At 45.1% G+C, this 19936-nt stretch overlaps 1 protein-coding gene across 3 annotated transcripts in view; it reads left to right on the top strand.

The window, feature by feature from the left end:
* LOC119977639 (anoctamin-1-like) overlaps nucleotides 1-19936 on the top strand; it is a 103286-nt gene that overhangs the window by 57492 nt on the left and 25858 nt on the right. For 2 of the 3 annotated variants that reach the window (XM_038818792.1, XM_038818791.1), the window contains 5 exons: nucleotides 647-736; nucleotides 7012-7164; nucleotides 17053-17089; nucleotides 17514-17623; nucleotides 17709-17860. In XM_038818792.1, coding sequence (XP_038674720.1) covers nucleotides 647-736; nucleotides 7012-7164; nucleotides 17053-17089; nucleotides 17514-17623; nucleotides 17709-17860 — 542 coding nt within the window. The remainder of the gene's footprint in view (nucleotides 1-646; nucleotides 737-7011; nucleotides 7165-17052; nucleotides 17090-17513; nucleotides 17624-17708; nucleotides 17861-19936) is intronic. The other variant, XM_038818793.1, reaches the window with a different exon arrangement.

Raw genomic sequence — 19936 nt, 5'->3', positions numbered from 1 at the left:
TGAAGCCTACTTGTGACAATAAGCAATTTTCATTTCAAGACAAACTGTGGACATCACTTGTAAAAGTGGATTGCCTGTCCTTAAGGGAACTGCCTGATTTTCATTTACTGGTATTCAATGGAATGAAATCAGGCTGGTTCTGTAAAGGACAATGACCTCGTCAACTAGGCTATCATCCAGATGATGAAGACAAAAACCTCCCCCAATAAATATTTGGCCGCAAAATCTGCTTTTAACGACAGATGAAACATAGAATAATAATTTATTGGACATGTAAGAAAATTACATCAGACGTACTAAATATTCAGGATAATAAGATTTGAAAGGAGGAGTAACATTTTCCGATATTGTTAAGAACAAACACAAAAACTGCTGGAAGCAATCAGTACTTCAGGCAGAATTTCTCCCTTATCTCTATAGCTGCTGCATGGTCTGCTGAAGGTTTCCATTTGTTTTATAATTCAATCACCTTCAGTGGCAGTTAGCAGCGTTAATTTTTCTTCTGTGTTTCTTACTGACATATTCCATCAGTACTATCCAGGCTGCAATGACCGTCTCCGTTGAGTAAAACAAAATACACTAGATTGTCATTGAGTGAATTGAGGAATATGTCAGAGATCATTCATAATATTAATCAATTTTGTAGGATCCAATCACGGGTGAACCTGAAGCCTTTTACCCAGCCCGCCGCCGACAGCTAAAAGCAGTGCTTTCATTTTCAGTCGGGGTTATAATGGTAAGCAATTTATATGAAAGGGAATGTCTACTTATTTTCTCCCTTTGATCTCTCCTTCCTCTTTTATTTCACTCTTTCATGGATATGGGTGTGTCTAGCAAGACCAATATTTATTGCCCCTCCATGAGTGTCCTTGAGAAGGTGGTGGTAGAATAATTGTAGATCATGTGGTGTGGGTTCACCCTCAGTGCTGCTAGGCAGGGTGTACCAGGGTTTTGATCCAGCGAAAGCGAAGGAACGGTGGAACAATTTTCAGCTTGAGTTGGGGAGCAGGAATTTGGAAGTTTCAGTCTGGCCTCCCACCTTTGGAGAATGTTCTTGCAAAGGTGGTGTGGTATTACCATAAATGAAGGCAATGCAAGAGTTAATGAAATGTATACAGACAACCACTAGAGGGAGCTAGTCCCATAAGTATATATGGGATGGGGCTAAGCCTTTTGAGTCAGATAGAGTCAGAAGAACAGACAGACAGAAGATCATGAGGCATAAGAGAGAGCAGTTGTGTACTTGAGAATTCTGTAAGTTAGAGATAATTTTACATAATAACCTTCTACTTTAGGAATGTGAACGAATCTTAGTTAGTAGTGTAAATAAATTTATAACGAAAGAGAAAATGCACTCTTTTGTTTTCAGATTCCAGCATTCGCAGTAATTTGCTTTTAAATAAATTTATAGTTTTGTTTGTTATCAAAGCTTTGTGTTCTTTATTCAACACTATGGATCCGAGCCATCAAGGTAAAGCAGAACAGAGAACATGACACGGTACAAGGAGTGGAAAACTTTAAATAGTAAGGTATCACGTTCCGATATGGTACCAAGAGTGGTCCTAGAGTAGATTAGTCAGGTTTAGGGAGAAAAAAATAATCTCCATTCGAAGAAAAAAAAAACGTACACAACGCAACCAGACTCCATAGCAACGACCAGCAGCATCACAAGGAGAGAAAGCCAGCCAAAGCTTCATGAAAGGTCTGCAGTTTCCAAAAGCATTCAGCATATCGGGTAAAGTAGATGTGAACTGGAAATTTTCAAACAGCCTTAAAACTCAAAGCGGTCACTGAAAAGCGAAGAATTGTGCTGTTACTGAATTGGGCTGACCGCTGGCTATAGAATTGTATTACTCTTCCACTTTGAGAATGAAATTGAAAAAAATAACTTTGAAGTGGTCATTAGGAAATGTGATCATTATTGTTAGCTTAAAAGAAATGAAAAGCTCAGTAAACAACTGCAAAAGAAACAAAAAAAAGGCTGGAAGATTTGATTAAAATGTCCTCTGCGAGGAAAGAATCTAAAAATAGAAGTGCCGAAACGTAGAATCAAAGTAAAACAAAATGTTTACTCCGTTCAAGCTGTGGCGCAGTTAAAAATTCATCGCGGGGGAAAAGAAGACCCATCTGTGCAAGTGCACTCAAAAAAAACGCACGCTTCAGAAGTTGGACATTTCAGACATGCGCAGTTAAAAGAAAAAATGTGCGATTCGGATTCTGAATGTTCTGCGCATGTGCGGGACCAGTTTGCACATGCGCATTTTGAAAAAAACGAATAGCGTTCTACACATGCTCAGAAGTTTGTGCATGCGCACTTGAAAAAAATAACGCACTCCGGACGCCGATCAATTCGCGCATGCGCAATGCATGTTTGCGCATGACGTCAGAACATTGTGGATACGCCCACTTTTTAAAAAACTGCCCGGAAATTGAAAAAACAAGTTTAAAGGGCACAAAACACAAGGTTTTTTTTACCTCGCAAGGCAGAACATTGCTGACGAAGACTTTTGCAGCACCATGGAACAAAATGTTTGCAGCATGCAACAAGAAGAAAATGTTAACAAATCTAAAACTAAAGAAGATAAATCCGACATTGAAGATTATTACTCAGATATGGCAGAGATATTCGTAACAAGATTGAAAAGTGAAATACCACTCTTCCAAAGGTAGATGAATCCAATACATTTTTGGGATTTCATACCGTTGCTACATCGGTAACAGTAACCGGACAAATGAACAACCAGAAGAAAAAGACTATCATAATCTATCCACTGTATTTGCGAATAGCGTCAAAGTGATCACAAGTAGCATACAAGCTGTGCAGAACAAGAATGAGACTGACAGATCTCAGCTGGACTGTACAATAAAATATGCCAATCAGAGTACAACAATGAATGAATCAATTGAGAACACATCAGTTGTGAACAACCTACAAGAAAATGGCATCTTGACACCAGATGAGAAACACCAAGAGCTCAACAATACATCGGATCCAGGGCAGCACGGTGGCCTAGTGGTTAGCACAACCGCCTCACGGCACGGAGGTCCCAGGTTCGATCGCGGCTCTGGGTCACTGTCCGTGTGGAGTTTGCACATTCTCCCCGTGTCTGCGTGGGTTTCGCCCCCACAACCAAAAAATGTGCAGAGTAGGTGGATTGGCCACGCTAAATTGCCCCTTCATTGGAAAAAATAATTGGGTAATCTAAATTTATAAAAAAAAACAAACAATACATCGGATCATCCAGAAGGGACTGATATCACAAAGCTCAATGATGCATCTGATCATCCGCAGGAACCCGAGATCATAAAGTGCAGAGAAACATCAGATAATACAAAGGGAACTGATGGTATAAAGGTTGAAAATAAATCAAACAATCCAGAAGGAACAGATCTTAAGCACACAAAGTGCAACTACGGAACAACATATGTACACAATGGATGTTACAACTCTGAAACCGAAGGACAACTGTCACAGTCCAATGCAATAGCAAGAAAGTGTTGAAACTTGCAGTCACAATTGACAGACCATACAGTCTGGGAAGCAATCCAGATGGCAACTAAGCAAGGGGCTGCAGGACAGTGGATGAAACATAACTACAGGTCAAGGTGACACAGACAAATGCGTGTATAGACACGCACTAAATTCACGCACAATGGCACCAATGTCAGGAAGAACAGGATATTATTTAGACACAAAAGAAGTCATGCCGACGAATTTAATGAGTTGGTATTTGCTGTAAAACCAGAAACCAAACTGGTTTTGAAGGCAAAGAAAACACAAAAGCAATGTCACAAGCACAGAAAGAAACCACATCAGATAACGAACATGGTTCAACCAATTGAACACCTGATCGATTTGGACTGATGACACACTATCACAGTAAAGACCGAGTGCATACTCAAATGTGTGGACTGTAAATAAGATTGAACAGTTTAAATCATTGTTAACTAGTACTCAATGCTTGTGATGAACAGACAATGATTTTGATATATGTTTGTAACAATCTCCAATTATCTTGCAGACAAGAAACAGGAAGAAAGGGGGATAGTATGACATGTATAGTCATTAGTAATAGAATTGGGTAATGCATTTATGATTAATACTACATGACAGACGGCGCTGAGGACCTGGGTTCGAATCCCGGCTCTGGCTCACTGTCCGTGAGGAGTTTGCACATTCTCCCCGTTTCTGCGTGGGTTTCGCCCCCACAACCCAAAAGATGTGCAGGATAGGTGGATTGGCCATGCTAAATTGCCACTTAATTGGAAAAAATAATTGGGTACTCTAAATTTATTTTTAAAAAATAAAAAAAATAAAAATACTACATGACATAAGAGTGAAAGAAAAATGTCTTAAACAAAGTATAATAAATTTTCTTTAGAAAGAAAGGGGAATGTGGTCTTATCATAAATGATGGCAATGCAAGAGTTAATGAAATGTATACAGACAGCCACTAGAGGGAGCTAGTCCCATAAGTATATAAGGGATGGGGCTAAGCCTTTTGGGTCAGATAGAGTCAGAAGAACAGACAAGATAGTGAGGCATAAGAGAGAGAGCAATTGTGTACCTGAGAGTTCTGTAAGTTAGAGATAGCATTTATATAATAATCTTCTACTTTAGGAATGTGAACAAATCTTAGTAGTGTAAATAAATTTATAGTTTTGTTTGTCAACAAAGCATTGAGTTCTTTATTCAACACTATGCACCCGAGCCAGCTAGGTAAAGCAGAATAGAGAACACGACATGTGGGAGTTTCATTGCAGGGGGTTGGGGCAATGTTCACTGTAGCCAGGCCGGTCAACCTGGGAAAGAGCTCGGAGGTTGCCACAGCAACTGCTGGGTGCTAAGGAGGCTGTTTAAATGGCCCGCCTCAATGCTGTGGGACTGTGCAATGAAAAACATAAGGCACTCTAATCCTCACCCTTCATACACACTTTCCATGTCCCATGCACCCTTTTTTTAATTCATTCATGGGATGTGGGCGTCGCTGGCTGGGCCCAGCAGCTGAGGGCATTTAAGAATCAACCACATTGCTGTGGATCTGGAGTCACATGTAGGCCGGACCAGGTAAGAACAGCAGATTTCCTTCCCTAGGGCAGCACGATGGTGCAGTGGTTAGCACTGCTGCCTCACGGCGCCGGGGCCCCAGGTTCGATCCCGACTCTGGGTCACTGCCCATGTGGAGTTTGCACATTCTCCCCGTGTTTGCGTGGTTTCACCCCCACAACCCAAAGATGTATAGGGGAGGTGGATTGGCCACGCTAAATTATCCCTAAATTGGAAAAAAATTTATGGGATACTCTAAATTTATAAGAAGAAAAGGTTTCCTTCCCTGAAGGATATTAGTGAACCAGGTGGGTTTTTGTGATGATCAACAGTGGCCACTTATAGACTTTGAATTCAAAATTCACCATCTGATGTGGTGGGATTTGAACCAAGGTCCCCAGGGTATGACTTTGGGTCTCTGTATTACGAGTCCAGCAACAATACCACTACGCCACTGCCACCCCCAAAGTATAACTTCACTCATCCCCTCAGGATGCCCCTCATCCATTCCCAATGGTCGCTCTTGTCCCCATGTCATGGTATTTCCCCCACCCTAGTCCCTACAGCCCCAAATCAAACATATGACTCTTCCATGGCTATTCGCTGACTATATACTCTATAGAACGAATTAACCTTATAGTGACCATCAAATGTGATGAAATAAAGTTTTATAAAGTCAATCATGGATAAGTTTCCACATTCTTCAAAAAAATCCATTTTATTACAGGCCAATAAATATGTCAATCATCCAGACACTTTAAAGTATCAATAGTAGAAAATGCAAGCAATTGAAACCTCTTCACCTTGTGTAAATAAGCATTGTGAAATTGACAGCATTGATCAGAGAGCCAGTGCTGTCAAGTAAGGTTATCCCTGAAGTTCAAGTGTTTCAGTACTGTAATGGATCTGTGAACTCTCAGCCAAGAATACATAATGAGTCTTGGACGAGAGTCCATAAACCCATTAGATTAGCCTTTTGAAAGATCTGGGGCGGGATTCTCCGTCACGCAGCCCCATTTTCCGATGCAGCACATCCCCGCCGGCAGTGGGATTCTCCGTTCTCACAGCCGGCCAATGGGGTTTCCCACTGTGGCCACACCGTCATGAACCCCGCGGGCATGGGTGTACTGCCGGTGAACCGAAGGATCCCGCCAACGGAGAATCCCGCAGCTGGTGTCCAGGGCCCTCACCTTGACCTTTGCATATTTGAATATTTAAACCCCCTCTGCAATATCAGGTTACCCTAAATGCTGGCCATATTTTTCTGCTTAGCATACAAATACCAATTGAGATCATAGAATCCCTACAGTGCAGAAGGAGGCCACTAGGTCCATCAAGTCTGTGCCAACCCTTTGAAAGAGCACTCTACCTGGGCCCAAATCCCGCCCCACCCCTGTATCCCCACTCAACCTTTGGACACTAAGGGGTAATTTTTACATGGCCAATCCACTTAACCTGCACATCTTTGTACTGAGGGAAGAAACCAGAGCACCCGGAATTGAACCTGGGTCCCTGATGCTGTGAGGTAGCAGTGCTAAACACTGCCACCATGCCTCTCCATGGTTGGATTTCAGTGGCTCAAATCTGATAACCAATACCTAGCAACGGTTTTCTTATGTATACACCTGTTGTGCCTCTATATATCTGGGCCAAAGTTTTTAAAAAAATAATTTTTATTGAAAAATTTTGAATTTATACAACAACGAACCATAATAAAATACCAAGAATAACAATAATGTTAGCAATCATAAACATTCACCCCACCTCCATGAACAACACAGCATATTAACAACATCGCAAATTAACACAATATTAAGTTACAGAATAGAAACTACAATAAGGAACACCCCCCCCCCCCCCCCCCCCCCCCACGGGTTATCTGGGCCAAAGTTGAGATTGAATTAATGTGTTAAAAATGGATGTGATAATTTTTTAGTACCAATTTTCGTTTTTTGCATTCACAGGTGGGCTGTGTATTCATCAGTGTCTTGGCAGTAGTAATATATAAAACTTGGGCCAGATTTCGAGTGACAACACGTAACTCGTTCGAAAGTTTTCTCTTAACCACTATTGTTAGCTCATTACTCAACGCACTGTCCATTTCAATCCTGGGAAAAGTAAGTTTATTTGGTTATTATGTTTGGTGGGGATGAAGCAACCTGACTGGCTACTGATAATTTTTTTTTTTTTTTTTTATAAATTTAGATTACCCAATTATGTTTTCCAATTAAGGGGCAATTTAGCGTGGCCAATCCACCTACTCTGCACATTTTTGGGTTGTGGGGGCGAAACCCACGCAAACACGGGGAGAATGTGCAAACTCCACACGGACAGTGACCCAGAGCCGGGATCGAACCTGGGACCTCAGCGCCGTGAGGCGGTTGTGCTAACCACTAGGCCACCGTGCTGCCCAGGCTACTGATAATTAACAAATAGTAAAGTAACCATAGTTTGCCTCGCCCATTGAAGGATCTTTTCCTTATTCAGAAAGCGGTGCAACCGCACCAGCATCGCCCTTGACAGCTCGCCCGCTTATGGCCTCCTCATCAGCACCCTGTGCGCTTGGTCGACCTCCAGGGGCCAGTCAAAGGCACCCTCCCCCATCAACGTCTCCAACATTTTGGCCACGTAAGTGCCGGCCTCCGCACCTTCTGTGCCTTTGGGCATTCCCACAATCCTCAAGTTTTATCTTCTGGAGCAATTCTCCAGATCCTCCACCTTCTCATTCAGCCTCTTCTGGGTCTCCTGCATCACCCCCATCCTCAGCTACCAATGAGGCTAACTGCTCCTCATGCTCCCCCACCTCCTCCACTATCTGGATCGCCCGGCTCTGGGACTCCAGCCTCTGTTGCACTGTCTCGATCTCCGATTTGATCAGTTCCATCACTCTGGCCAGGTCTTCCAGGGCCAACTTCCTCTGCTGACTGAACTTTGCTTTCAGAAACGCCACTAGCTACTCCGTTGACTACTGGGCAAGCAGAACAGCCCCCTTGCCGTCCGCCATCATATCCTGTGGCACACCATGAAGACTCTCCTGTTCCAGCACCTCTTTTCTTCTCACCCCAATTCAAGTTCGTGGATCCATCCACCAGACACACCCGAGGCGTAACACCTTTTTTTGTTTACAAACATTTTATTAAGGCATTTGTGGTTTTATAACAATAAAAGATACAAATACAGATGTAAACATAGTTCAGTGCACAGCAGCACATCCCTCCATCTCCCACTGTTCCCGCCCAAGCTAGACAAAAAAAAATAGTCTAACTCCCCCATCCCCCCTGACTCCCTAACCCCCACCCCTTATTGAATCTGCTGACAGTTTACTTTCTCCGAAGAAGTCGATAAACGGCTGCCACCTCCGGACGAACACTGACATTAATCCTTTCAGGGTGAACTTAATTTTCTCAAGTCTGAGAAACCTGGCCATGTCACTAACCCATACCCCTAATTTCAAGGGCTTTCAGTCCCTCCACGCTAGTAATGTCCGTATCAGCGTTCCAAGGAGGCAAAGGCCAAAACGTCGGCCTCTCTCGCCCTCTGGACTCCCGGGTCTTCCGACACTCCAAAAATCGCCACCTCTGGACTCAGCGCTACCCTCGTTTTTAGTACCGTGGATATGACATCCGCAAATCCCTGCCAGAATCCCCTGAGCTTTGGGCATGTCCAAAGCATGTGGACATGGTTTGCGGGTCCTACTGCACACCTCACACACCTGACCTCTACACAAAAAACCTGCTCATCCAGGCCACCGTCATGTGTGCCCGGTGAACCATCTTGAATTGTATCAGACTGAGTCTGACATATAATGAGGTCACGTTGACTCTGCTCAGAGCATCCACCCACAGACCCGCCTCTACCTCCTTTCCCAACTCATCCTCCCATTTACGCATTACCTCCCCTATCTGGGTTCCCTCCCACCCCATAAGTTCTTTATAGATTTCCGATACCTTCCCCTCCCCACCCCGTTCTAGCAACTACCTTGTCCTGTATCCCCTGCAGCGGTAGAAGCGGGAAGATCGAAACCTGTCTTTGCACAAAATTCCTCACCTCCAGATACCGAAACCTATTCCCTTCCGGCAATTCAAACTCCTCCTCCAAATTCTCCAAACAGGGAAAGCTCACATCAATAAACAGATGCCCCAGCCTCTCAATCCCTGCACTCTGCCACCTCCTAAACCCCCCATTCACCCTTCCCGGGACAAACTGGTGATTACTACAAATTGGAGCCCACACCGACTCTCCCTCCAGGGCCGGCTCAAGGTACCGGCAACTCGGGCAGTCGCCCGGGGCGCCATGTGCTAGGGGGCGCCATCAAAGAGTGCGGGTCCCGCACATGCGCAGTTGGGCCGGTGCCAACCAGCGCATGCGCGGTGGCCGCCCTCCCTCAGGCCGCCCCGCACAAACATGGCGGATGGATCCAGGGTCGCCGGTGGTCACTCCGCCCCCCCCCCCTCGGGCCCCCTCCGCCTCCCCACTCCACCCAGTCGAAGGCCTTCTCTGCATCCACAGCGACCACCACTTCCACCTCCCTCTCCGCAAAGAGCATCATGATCACATTCAGGGGGCAGCACGGTGGCGCAGTGGGTTAGCACTGTGGCCTCACGGCGCCGAGGTCCCAGGTTCGATCCCGGCTCTGGGTCACTGTCCGTGTGGAGTTTGCACATTCTCCCCGTGTTTGCGTGGGTTTCGCCCCCACAACCCAAAGATGTGCCGGCTAGGTGGATTGGCCACGCTAAATTGCCCCTTAATTGGAAAAAATGAATTGGGTACTCTAAATAAAACATTTTTTAAAAAAATGATCACATTCAGGAGCCTTCTAACATTGGCCGTTAGCTGTCTGCCTTTAACAAGCCCCGTCTGGTCTTCCCCTATCATCCAGGAACATAAGAACTAGGAGCAGGAGTAGGCCATCTGGCCCTTCGAGCCAGCTCCGCCATTCAATGAGATCATGGCTGATCTTTTGTGGACTCAGCTCCACTTTCCCGCCTGAACACCTGGCCCCTTTATTCTTCCAAATAAAGATCTATCTTTATCTTGAAAACATTTAATGAAGGAGTCTCAACAGCTTCACTGGGCAAGGAATTCCATAGATTCACAACACTTTGGGTGAAGAGGTTCCTCCTAAACTCAGTCCGAAATCTACTTCCCCTTATTTTGAGGCTATGCCTGCCAGTGAAAGCAGAACTATCATATCTTTTCCCTACATAATTTTATATGTTTCTAGAAGATCTAAATTCCAACAAGTACAGTCCTTGTTGACTCAACCTATCCTGGTAATCCAACCCCCTCAACTCTGGGATTAACCTAATGAATCTCCTCTGCATACCCTCTTACCTTTCTCAGGTAAGAAGACCAAAACTGAACACAATACTCCAGGTGTGGCCTCACTAACACCTTATACAGTTGCAGCATAATCTCCCTAGTCTTAAACTCCATCCCTCGAGCAATGAAAGACAAAACTCCATTCGTCTTCTTATTCACCTGTTGCACCTGTAAAAAAACTTTTTACGACTCATGCACAAGCACACCCAGGTCCCTCTGCACAGCAGCATGTTTTAATATTTTATCATTTAAATAATAATCCCTTTTGCTGTTATTCCTACCAAAATGGATAATCTCACATTTTTCAACATTGTATTCCATCTGCCAGACCCTAACCCATTCACTTAACCAATCCAAATCCCTCTGCAGACTTCCGGTATCCTCTGTACTTTTTGCTTTACCACTCATCTTAGTGTCGTCTGCAAACTTGGACACATTGCACTTGGTCCCCAACTCCAAATCATCTCTGTAAATTGTGAACAATTGTCGGCCCAACACTGATCCCTGAGGGACACCACCAGTTACTAATTGCCAACCAGAGAAACACCCATTAATCCCCACTCTTTGCTTTCTATTAATTAACTAATCCTCTATCCATGCTACTATGTAACCCTTAATGCCATGCATCATTACCTTATGCAGCAACCTTTTGTGTGGCATCTTGTCAAAAGCTTTCTGAAAATCCAGAGACCACTAAATTGGCTCCCCTTTGTCTACCGCACTAGTAATGTCCTCAAAATATTCCACTAAATTAGTTAGGCACGACCTGCCCTTAATGAACCCATGCTGCGTCTGTCCAATGAAATGAAATGAAATGAAAATTGCTTATTGTCACGAGTAGGCTTCAAATGAAGTTACTGTGAAAAGCCCCTAGTCGCCACATTCCGGCGCCTGTTCGGGGAGGCTGTTACGGGAATCGAACCGTGCTGCTGGCCTGCTTGGTCTGCTTTCAAAGCCAACAATTTAGCCCTGTGCTTAACAGCCCCATCCAATTTCCATCCAGATGCCTCACTATTTCTTCCTTGATGATAGATTCCAGCATCTTCCCTACTACTGATGTTAAGGTAACTGGCCTATAATTACCCGCTTTCTGCCTACCTCCTTTTTTAAACAGTGGTGTCACGTTTGCTCATTTCCAATTCACTGGGACCACCCCAGAGTCTTGTGAATTTTGGTAAATTAGCACTAGCGCATTTGCAATTGCCCTAGCCATCTCTTTTCGCACGCTGGGATGCATTCCATTAGGGCCAGGAGACTTGTCTACCTTTATCCCCATTAGCTTGCCCATCACTACCTCCTTAGTGATAACAATTGTCTCATCTGTCATAGCCTCATTTCCATCAGTCACTGGCATGTTATTTGTGTCTTCCACTGTGAAGACCGGCCCAAAAAACCTGTTCAGTTCCTCAGCCATTTCCTCATCTCTCATTATTAAATCTCCCTTCTCATCCTCTAAAGGACCAATATTTACCTTAGCCACTCTTTTATGTTTTATATATATGTAGAAACTTTTACTGTCTGTTTTTATATTCTGAGCACGTTTACTCTCATAATCTGTCTTACTCTTCTTTATAGCTTTTTTAATAGCTTTCTGTTGCCCCCTAAAGATTTCCCAGTCCTCTAGTCTCCGACTAATCTTTGCCACTTTGTATGCTTTTTCCTTCAATTTGATACTCTCCCTTATTTCCTTAGATATTCACGGTCGATTTTCCCTCTTTCTATTGTCCTTCCATTTTGTTGGTATAAACTTTTGCTGAGCACTGTGAAAAATCGCTTGGAAGGTTCTCCACTGTTCCTCCACTGTTTCACCATAAAGTCTTAGCTCCCAGTCTACATAACATAACATAAAGTACCCTTATGTTGCCAGCTCTTCTCTCATCCCATTGTAATCTCCTTTGTTTAAGCACAAAACACTAGTGTTTAGTTCCATCTGTATTTTAAATTCCACCATATTGTGATGGTTCCTTCTGAGAGGATCCCTAACTATGAGATCATTAATCAATCCTGTCTCATTACACAGGACCAGATCTACGACCGCTTGTTCCCTCGTAGGTTCCATTACATACTGTTCTCGGAAACTATCGTTCTATAAACTCCTCCTCAAGGCTACCTTGACCGACCTGGTTAAACCAATCAACTTGTAGATTAAAATCCCTCATGATAATTGCTGTACCATTTCTACATGCATCAGTTATTTCTTTGTTTATTGCCCGCTCCACCATAATGTTACTATTTGGTGGCCTATAGACTACTCCTATCAGTGATTTTTTTTGCCTTACTATTCCTGATTTCCACCCAAATGGATTCAACCTTATGCTCCATAGCACCAATGCCATCCCTCACTACTGCCAGGTTGTCATCATTAAATAGCAGAGTTACACCTTACCATCCACTCTGTCCTTCTGAATGGTTTGATACCATTGGATATTTAACTCCTCGTCGTGACCATCCTTTAACCATGCCTCAGTAATGGCCACTAAATCATAGTCATTCACGATGATTCGCGCCATCAACTCATTTACCTTATTCTGAATACTACGAGCATTTATGTAAAGTACCCTTATGTTGACTTTTATACCTCCGTTTTGAATCTTAACATCTCTATCGGTAACCTCTCCTAAGTTATTTTTCCTTTTAACTTTTATCCTAATTTTCCTTATCGTTGAACCCATGTCTTCATGTAATAACCTGCTGCGTCGCTTTCCATTTATGTTTTTCCTTCCCGTTTTATTCCTTTTAGTATTACTGGGCCTAATCACTGAGCTCTGCTCAGTCACTGTACCCTGTACTATGGCCCTTTTTGATTTTTGACTATGGCGTCTCTCCCTTACTGCCTTTTGTTTCTGTCCCCATTTTGCTTCCCTCCGACTTCCTGCATCGATTCCCATCCCCCGCCACATCATTTTAAACCCTCCCCAACAGTACTAGGAAACACCGCCCCAGGACATTGGCTCCAGTCCTGTCCAGGTGCATACCACCCGGTTTGTACTGGTCCCATCTCCCCCAGAATCGGTTCCAATGACCCAGGAATTTGAATCCCACCCTCTTGCACAAAGTCCTCTATCCTCGCAGCCAGAATTTTGGCCAGCAACTTGGCATCGACATTCAGTAGGGAGATTGGTCTGTAGACCCACATTGCTCTGGGTCCTTCTCCCACTTCAGGATCAATGAAATCGAAGCCTGTGACATTGTCGGGCGTAGAACACCCCGCTCCCTTGCCTCATTAATTGCCCTCACCAGCAGCGGGCCCAGCGTCCCTACAAACGTTTTGTATATTTCCACTGCGGAGCCGTCCGGTCCTGGGGCCATGCTCGACTGCATGGCCTCCAACCCTTCTACTACTTCTATAATCCCGATCGGGGCTCCCAATCCCTCCATTAATCCTTCCTCCACTTTCGGAAACTTCAACCCTTCCAAAAACCGCCTCATCTCCTCCACCCCAGCTGGGGCTTCGACTCATACAGCCAACTCTAAAACTCCTTGAACATCCCATTCACCCCCACTGGGTCCAAAACCGTGATCCCCCCTCTGCCCTTCACTCTTCCTATCTCCCAGGCTGCCTCCCTTTTCGTTAGCTAGTGTGTTAGCATCCTACTTGCCTTCTCACCATACTCATATACCGCCCCCTGCGCCTTCCTCAGCTGCCCCACTGCCTTCCCTGTGGATATCAGACCAAACTCCACCTGGAGCTTCTGCCGCTCCTTCAACAGTCCCGCCTCTGGGGCTTCAGAATACCTTCTATCCGCCTGGAGTATCTCTCTAGCCAACCTATCAATTTCTTCCCGCTCCACCTTCAAAATTAGCTCCCCCCAATCACTGCCATCAGCACTTCCCATATCGTTGCTGCCAAAACTTCCCCCATATCATTTATCTCCAAATAATTCTGGATGGCCTCCATAACCCGCCCACACAACCCTTGATCCACTGACAGTCCTGCATCCTATCTCCATTGCAGGCCCTGACCCCCTTCCTTGCTCACCTGTACATCCACCCAGTGTGGGGCATGGTCCAACACAGCAATCGCCGAGCACTCGGCATCCACTACACCCGCCAGCAAAGCCTGTTTAAAATGAAAAAAATCAATCCGGGAGTTCACTTTGTGAACATGGGAGAAAAAGGAAAACTCCTCTTCTTCTTAATCTTTATCCTCACAAGTCAGCTTATATTAACACTGCAAACATGTTACTGTGAAAAGCCCCCAGTCGCCACATTCCGGCACCTGTTCAGATACACAGAGGGAGTATTCAGAATTCTCAGCTGGTACAGGAATTGAGGCCGTGCTACAGGCCTTGTTCTGCATCACAAACCAGCTGTCCAGCCCACTAAGCTAAACCAGCCCTTCGCTCTGGGCCATCCGAACCTCCACGGATCTACCCCTTCCATCTGCTCCATAAACCTTTTTAGTTCCTTCGCCACTGCTGACAACCTGTCTTTAAACTCGACCGATCCAATCTCGGATCAATGACTGTACCAAAGTCCCCCGCCCCATGATCAACCTATGCGAGTCCTGGTTCGGAATCTTCCCCAACACCCACCTCATAAACTCCGCGCCATCCCAATTTGGTGCGTAAATATTCACTAATACCACCAGCATCCCCTCAACCTTCCCACTCACCATGACATGCCTACCCCCTGAGTCCGCCACTATATTCCCTACCTCAAATGGCATCCGCTTATTGATCAAGATCGCAACCCCCTAGTTTCAGAGTCTAGCCCCAAATTAAATACCTGCCTGACCCACCCCTTCCTCAGCCTAGTCTGATCCACTACCCTCAAGTGTGTCACTTGTCACATTGCCACATCTGCCTTCAATCTTTTCAAATGCGCGAACATGTGAGCCCTCTTGACCAGCCCATTCAGCCCTCTCACGTACCATGTGATCAGCCTGTTCGGGGTGCACCCTGTTCCCCACCCCCTGCCGATCAACCATCACCCTTCTTATGACAGCTTCCAGCTCGTGTCCCGCGCCTCCTCAGGCCCGCCCTCAGGTGCCCACCTTCGTCGAATCCAATTTTTCTCCCCGCACCAGTCCTTCCCCTGTCAGCAGACCAATTCCCACCCCTTCCCCCACTAACAAAACAACCCCCCCCCCCCCCCCCCCCCCCAATATCAAACCGGGCACCAGCACTGCGCTTCCGTGAGCTAGCCCGCCCAGCTAGGCTGGTAGCCCCTGCCCATTGCGCCAAGCATCCAACCCCCCACTGATCTCCCCCCCCACCCACCCCCCACTGAAACATACATATGCAAAATATAACAATCCCCAACAAACACAAAGAAGAAAATTCCACCCACCATTCCCCAACAAGAACAAAGTTAACCCGCATACAAACTGAGCAACGGCCCAAAAAGTATTGCAAAAACACTACATGCACAGCCCAAAGAGAAAAGGAATTTAACAGTATAGGTACCGAATCACTTCCCCCCAAATTCAATGTCCTCCATCACCTGCCAGTCTCCTGTCCCTCATCTGGCGATCCAAAATAAAGTTCCTGTCCCTGTAAAAGACCCACAGACGAGCTGGGTACAACATGCCGAACTTCACTCCCTTCTTGAAGAGAGCCGATTTAACTTTGTTAAAGCTCGCCCCTCTTTAGGCCAATTCCGCACCCAAGTTCTGGTAAATGCGCAGCTCGTTATCTTCCCATTTGCAGCTCTTTGTCTGCCTGGCCCAGTTCAAGGTCCGTTCCTTGTCCAGGAACCAGTCGAATCGTACCACCATCTGCCCTCGGCAGCTCATTCATCCGCGGCTTCCTCGCGAGTGCCCTGTGCACCCTGTCCACTTCCAAGTGTCGGGTAAACGCACCTTCCCCCAGCAGCTTCTCAAACATATCCGCCACATATGCCCCTGCGTTCAATCCCTCGATGCCCTCCGGGAGGCCAACAAACTTCAGGTTCTGCCCGCGCAACCTGTTCTCCAGATCCTCCACCTTCTCCTGCAGCCTTTTATGGGGTCCCTCATCAGCTCCATCTCCGCCGTCATCACGGTTAGCTGGTCCTCGTGCTCAGCCACTGCCTCTTCCACCTTCTGGATCACCTGGCCCTGGGCTTCCAATCTTTGCTCCACCCAGTCAATCCCCATCTTAATCGGTTCCAGGTACTCCTGTCTTTGCTTAGCAAAGCTTTTCTGAAGGAATTCGACCAGCTGCTCCAGTGACGACTGGGTGACAATTCCAGTCCCTGAGCCTCCGCCATGTTTTCCTGTGCTGCAGGCTCCACTTCCTTCTTTGCTAAACAATCTCTCCTTTGCAGACCACTTCTGGTCCACGACTCCATAAACTGGTGGGGGATTCTTCCTCTCTACCTCACCAGTCTCCAATTTTACCGATCAAATCCTCCATAAGTTGGGGAAAAAGGTTCCAAAGGTCCACCACAAGCAGGGGCTACCAAACAAGTGACCTCCCACTCCATGGCCACCACCGGAAGTCACACTCGAGGAGTAACACCTTTGACAGGCACCCCTTGCCGTCAAAACCTTCGCCTTTCGGGCAGGGAAAAGACCAAAAAATTCCACCTTGAGTGGGAGCCACCAAATGTGCGACCACTCACTCCAAGGCCGCAATCGGAAGTCCGCTTTGACATTTTAATTTTAATAAGCTCAGTTGACCTTTTTATGGGATGAAATTTCAATGTCCTGGTATGGAAAATATATTATTGGAATTTGACAATTGTTATTTTAATTTTAGGTGTATCATGTAATCGCAGTTAAAATGACTGATTGGGGTAAGCAGTTATCGATTTTTTATTTTAAGTGTTTCAAAACCAGCCATTTTCCCATAGGAGATGACGTTATCCACAAATTTAAGTATTATTATTCAAAGTAGCCTATTGCATATGGTTATGAATATTGCAAATTGAAGATAATTGAAAGGTTCAAAGTGATATAGAAAAGAAGCACATCCTGTTGTGGGTAAGCTAGCAAAGCCACTGATAGAGTGGCTGGATAAGGAGATGAAAAATAATCTAAAGATTCTGGGTGTGTTAACATTAGTGTATCTCACTCTGTCCCTGGTCCAGACAGCGATATTAATGTATAGAAAGAGGAAGGAACTTACATTATTAGCCTAACACTTATCCTTGGGTGCCACAAAGCAGTTTACAATGTATCATTGCCATTGCTTCAGTTAATTCTTTATTTTCTCTGCAGAAAACTACAGGACTCAGACTGATTATAATGACGCATTGATAATAAAGTTATTTGCTTTTGAGTTTGCCAACAATTACTCATCTCTGTTTTATATTGCGTTTCTCAGAACGGTGGGTAATGCATCCAACAGCTTATTATAAAGTGACTGATTGCATAGGAATTCTAAAATACTTATCATTGATCTATTGGTTTTAGAACAATGAACAGTTTTTCACATCAATTGGTTTGCCTGGCTTGGAGGATAATTGTGGAGAGCTGAACAATTGCATGACGGAACTTTGTTTTCAAGTCCTTACACTGATGATCACGAAACCGCTTCCTAAGTTTATAAACGACGTTATTGTACCGTAAGTCTGTCTTTGAGATTCTGATCATTTGCTTTAAAGTTTTAAATGCTTCACAGGAGGGAAGCTCTTGGAAATGTAATCTTGCAGTCCGTAGGTATACAGCTAAAAGATCTCTCTTTGAGCCTAAAACCCATGTTCAAGCAGTTTCAGCTATGGTATGTAGAGAAGCTACTGGTAGGGCCCACCTGTCCACAGCCATTAGTAGCAAGTCAGAGAATGTGAAATTAATCTAAAGGCAGCTTCCGTGTTGTTGGCGGGGGGGGGGGGGGGGGGGGGGGGGGGAGATGGTGACGGGGTGTTGGGTGTGGGGGCGGTGTTGGCAGGTGGTAGGAGTAACTATGCAGGGAATACTCCAAAATCAATTCAGCAGGTCAAGATGGTCAGGATAAGTGATTCCATTTGATGATTCAAATACCCTTTCCCCTTCACTCCATTTTTCCAAGCATTCTCCATCATATCTCACACTCATTCAGCTACAGCAGCAGCATTGCACTTGCTATGCACTTCACCACTTTCCTGTTTAACTGTCCACCATTGCCTCGCACCCCAATCCTTATGCAATGTGATGCATCTGTCTCAACATAGAACATAGAACATAGAACAGTACAGCACAGCACAGAACAGGCCCTTCGGCCCTCAATGTTGTGCCGAGCCATGATCACCCTACTCAAACCCACGTATCCACCCTATACCCGTAACCCAACAACCCCCCCTTAACCTTACTTTTATTAGGACACTACAGGCAATTTAGCATGGCCAATCCACCTAACCTGCACATCTTTGGACTATGGGAGGAAACCGGAGCACCCGGAGGAAACCCACGCAAACAGGGGGAGGACGTGCAGACTCCACACAGACAGTGACCCAGCCGGGAATCGAACCTGGGACCCTGGAGCTGTGAAGCATTTATGCTAACCACCATGCTACCCTGCTGCCCCATTGGACACATTAAATTCAAAGCTAAGTAAAATACAGTTGAAAAAACTTCATTAACACCCTCCCAAAGGACATTAAGGACTGGGTTCTCTGTCCTCACCACGGCGTGTTTCTTGGTGGCTGGGGTTGGCCCATCTTTGGCCAGCAGCAGGATTTTCTGGTCGCACAGCTACCAATGGGATTTCCTCGTGATTCCCCCCATGATGCTGGGAAACCTGAGGCAGTGATGCGCTGTTGGTGGCACCAGAAGATCTTGCCCTTAAAATAGCAATAATTACCTATTGCCTGCACTAATCATAATCCTGATTTCAGTAAGATGGTTCCTGACATTCAGATAACCATTAAACATGGAAGTGTGTGTCTTGAAGTGAGGCTGCAGTTGCAATGTCAAATTCAGTTATGTTCATTATTCACCCAGCTGAAAACCACCCATTCTTGTCTGGTAAATTTCCCCAGTAGTACAGTGAGCGTGTGTAGAAAGAAGATTGATCCCTCTTCAGACTGAGGAATACAACATGTCAAAACTTTTTAGAAGTATAGGAGAAAGGGCCATATTTTAAAACGCCTTTTCTTCTTTCAGTTTTACTTTTCTGAAGCAATGTCTGTTCTCAATTTTTGCTGTGCCTGAAGCAATTTTTAAAATCTCTTTTGACAGAAAGACACTGCCTACAAAAGAGATAATGAGACTTTTCATTGTTAAATGTCACTGATTTGAATGGCAAATATAGTAGCAACAGTCAGGTGGAAAGTGATAGTGTAAAATCAGATTTCTCAATAATTTCTCAGCTTTATTGCTGGAGAAGGTCCTGAATCACAAAAAAACAAAAAGTACTTTCAAGGTGATGCCTGAGTTGCTTGATGATAAGACAACTGGCAAAGGAGCTTTTAGTCATATATTATTTTATATAATTTGATGCAGTTATAAATATAAAAATGGGCCGCACGTTGGCGCAGTGGTTAGCACTGCTGCCTCACGGCACTGAGGACCCGGGTTCGATCCCGGCCCCGGGTCTCTGTCCATGTGGAGTTTGCACATTTTCCCCATGTCTGCATGGCTCTCATGTCTAAATAGTTGCATTCATGTTTGTTAAGGCTCACATATTTCCAATTTGTACACTGTTCATATGTAAAGATATATTC

Source organism: Scyliorhinus canicula, chromosome 14 (assembly GCF_902713615.1).
Source record: "Scyliorhinus canicula chromosome 14, sScyCan1.1, whole genome shotgun sequence".
In the NCBI taxonomy this organism is placed as follows: domain Eukaryota; kingdom Metazoa; phylum Chordata; class Chondrichthyes; order Carcharhiniformes; family Scyliorhinidae; genus Scyliorhinus; species Scyliorhinus canicula.
Note: the sequence above shows the minus strand (reverse complement) of the source record. Positions and strands in the feature narration are given on the sequence as shown.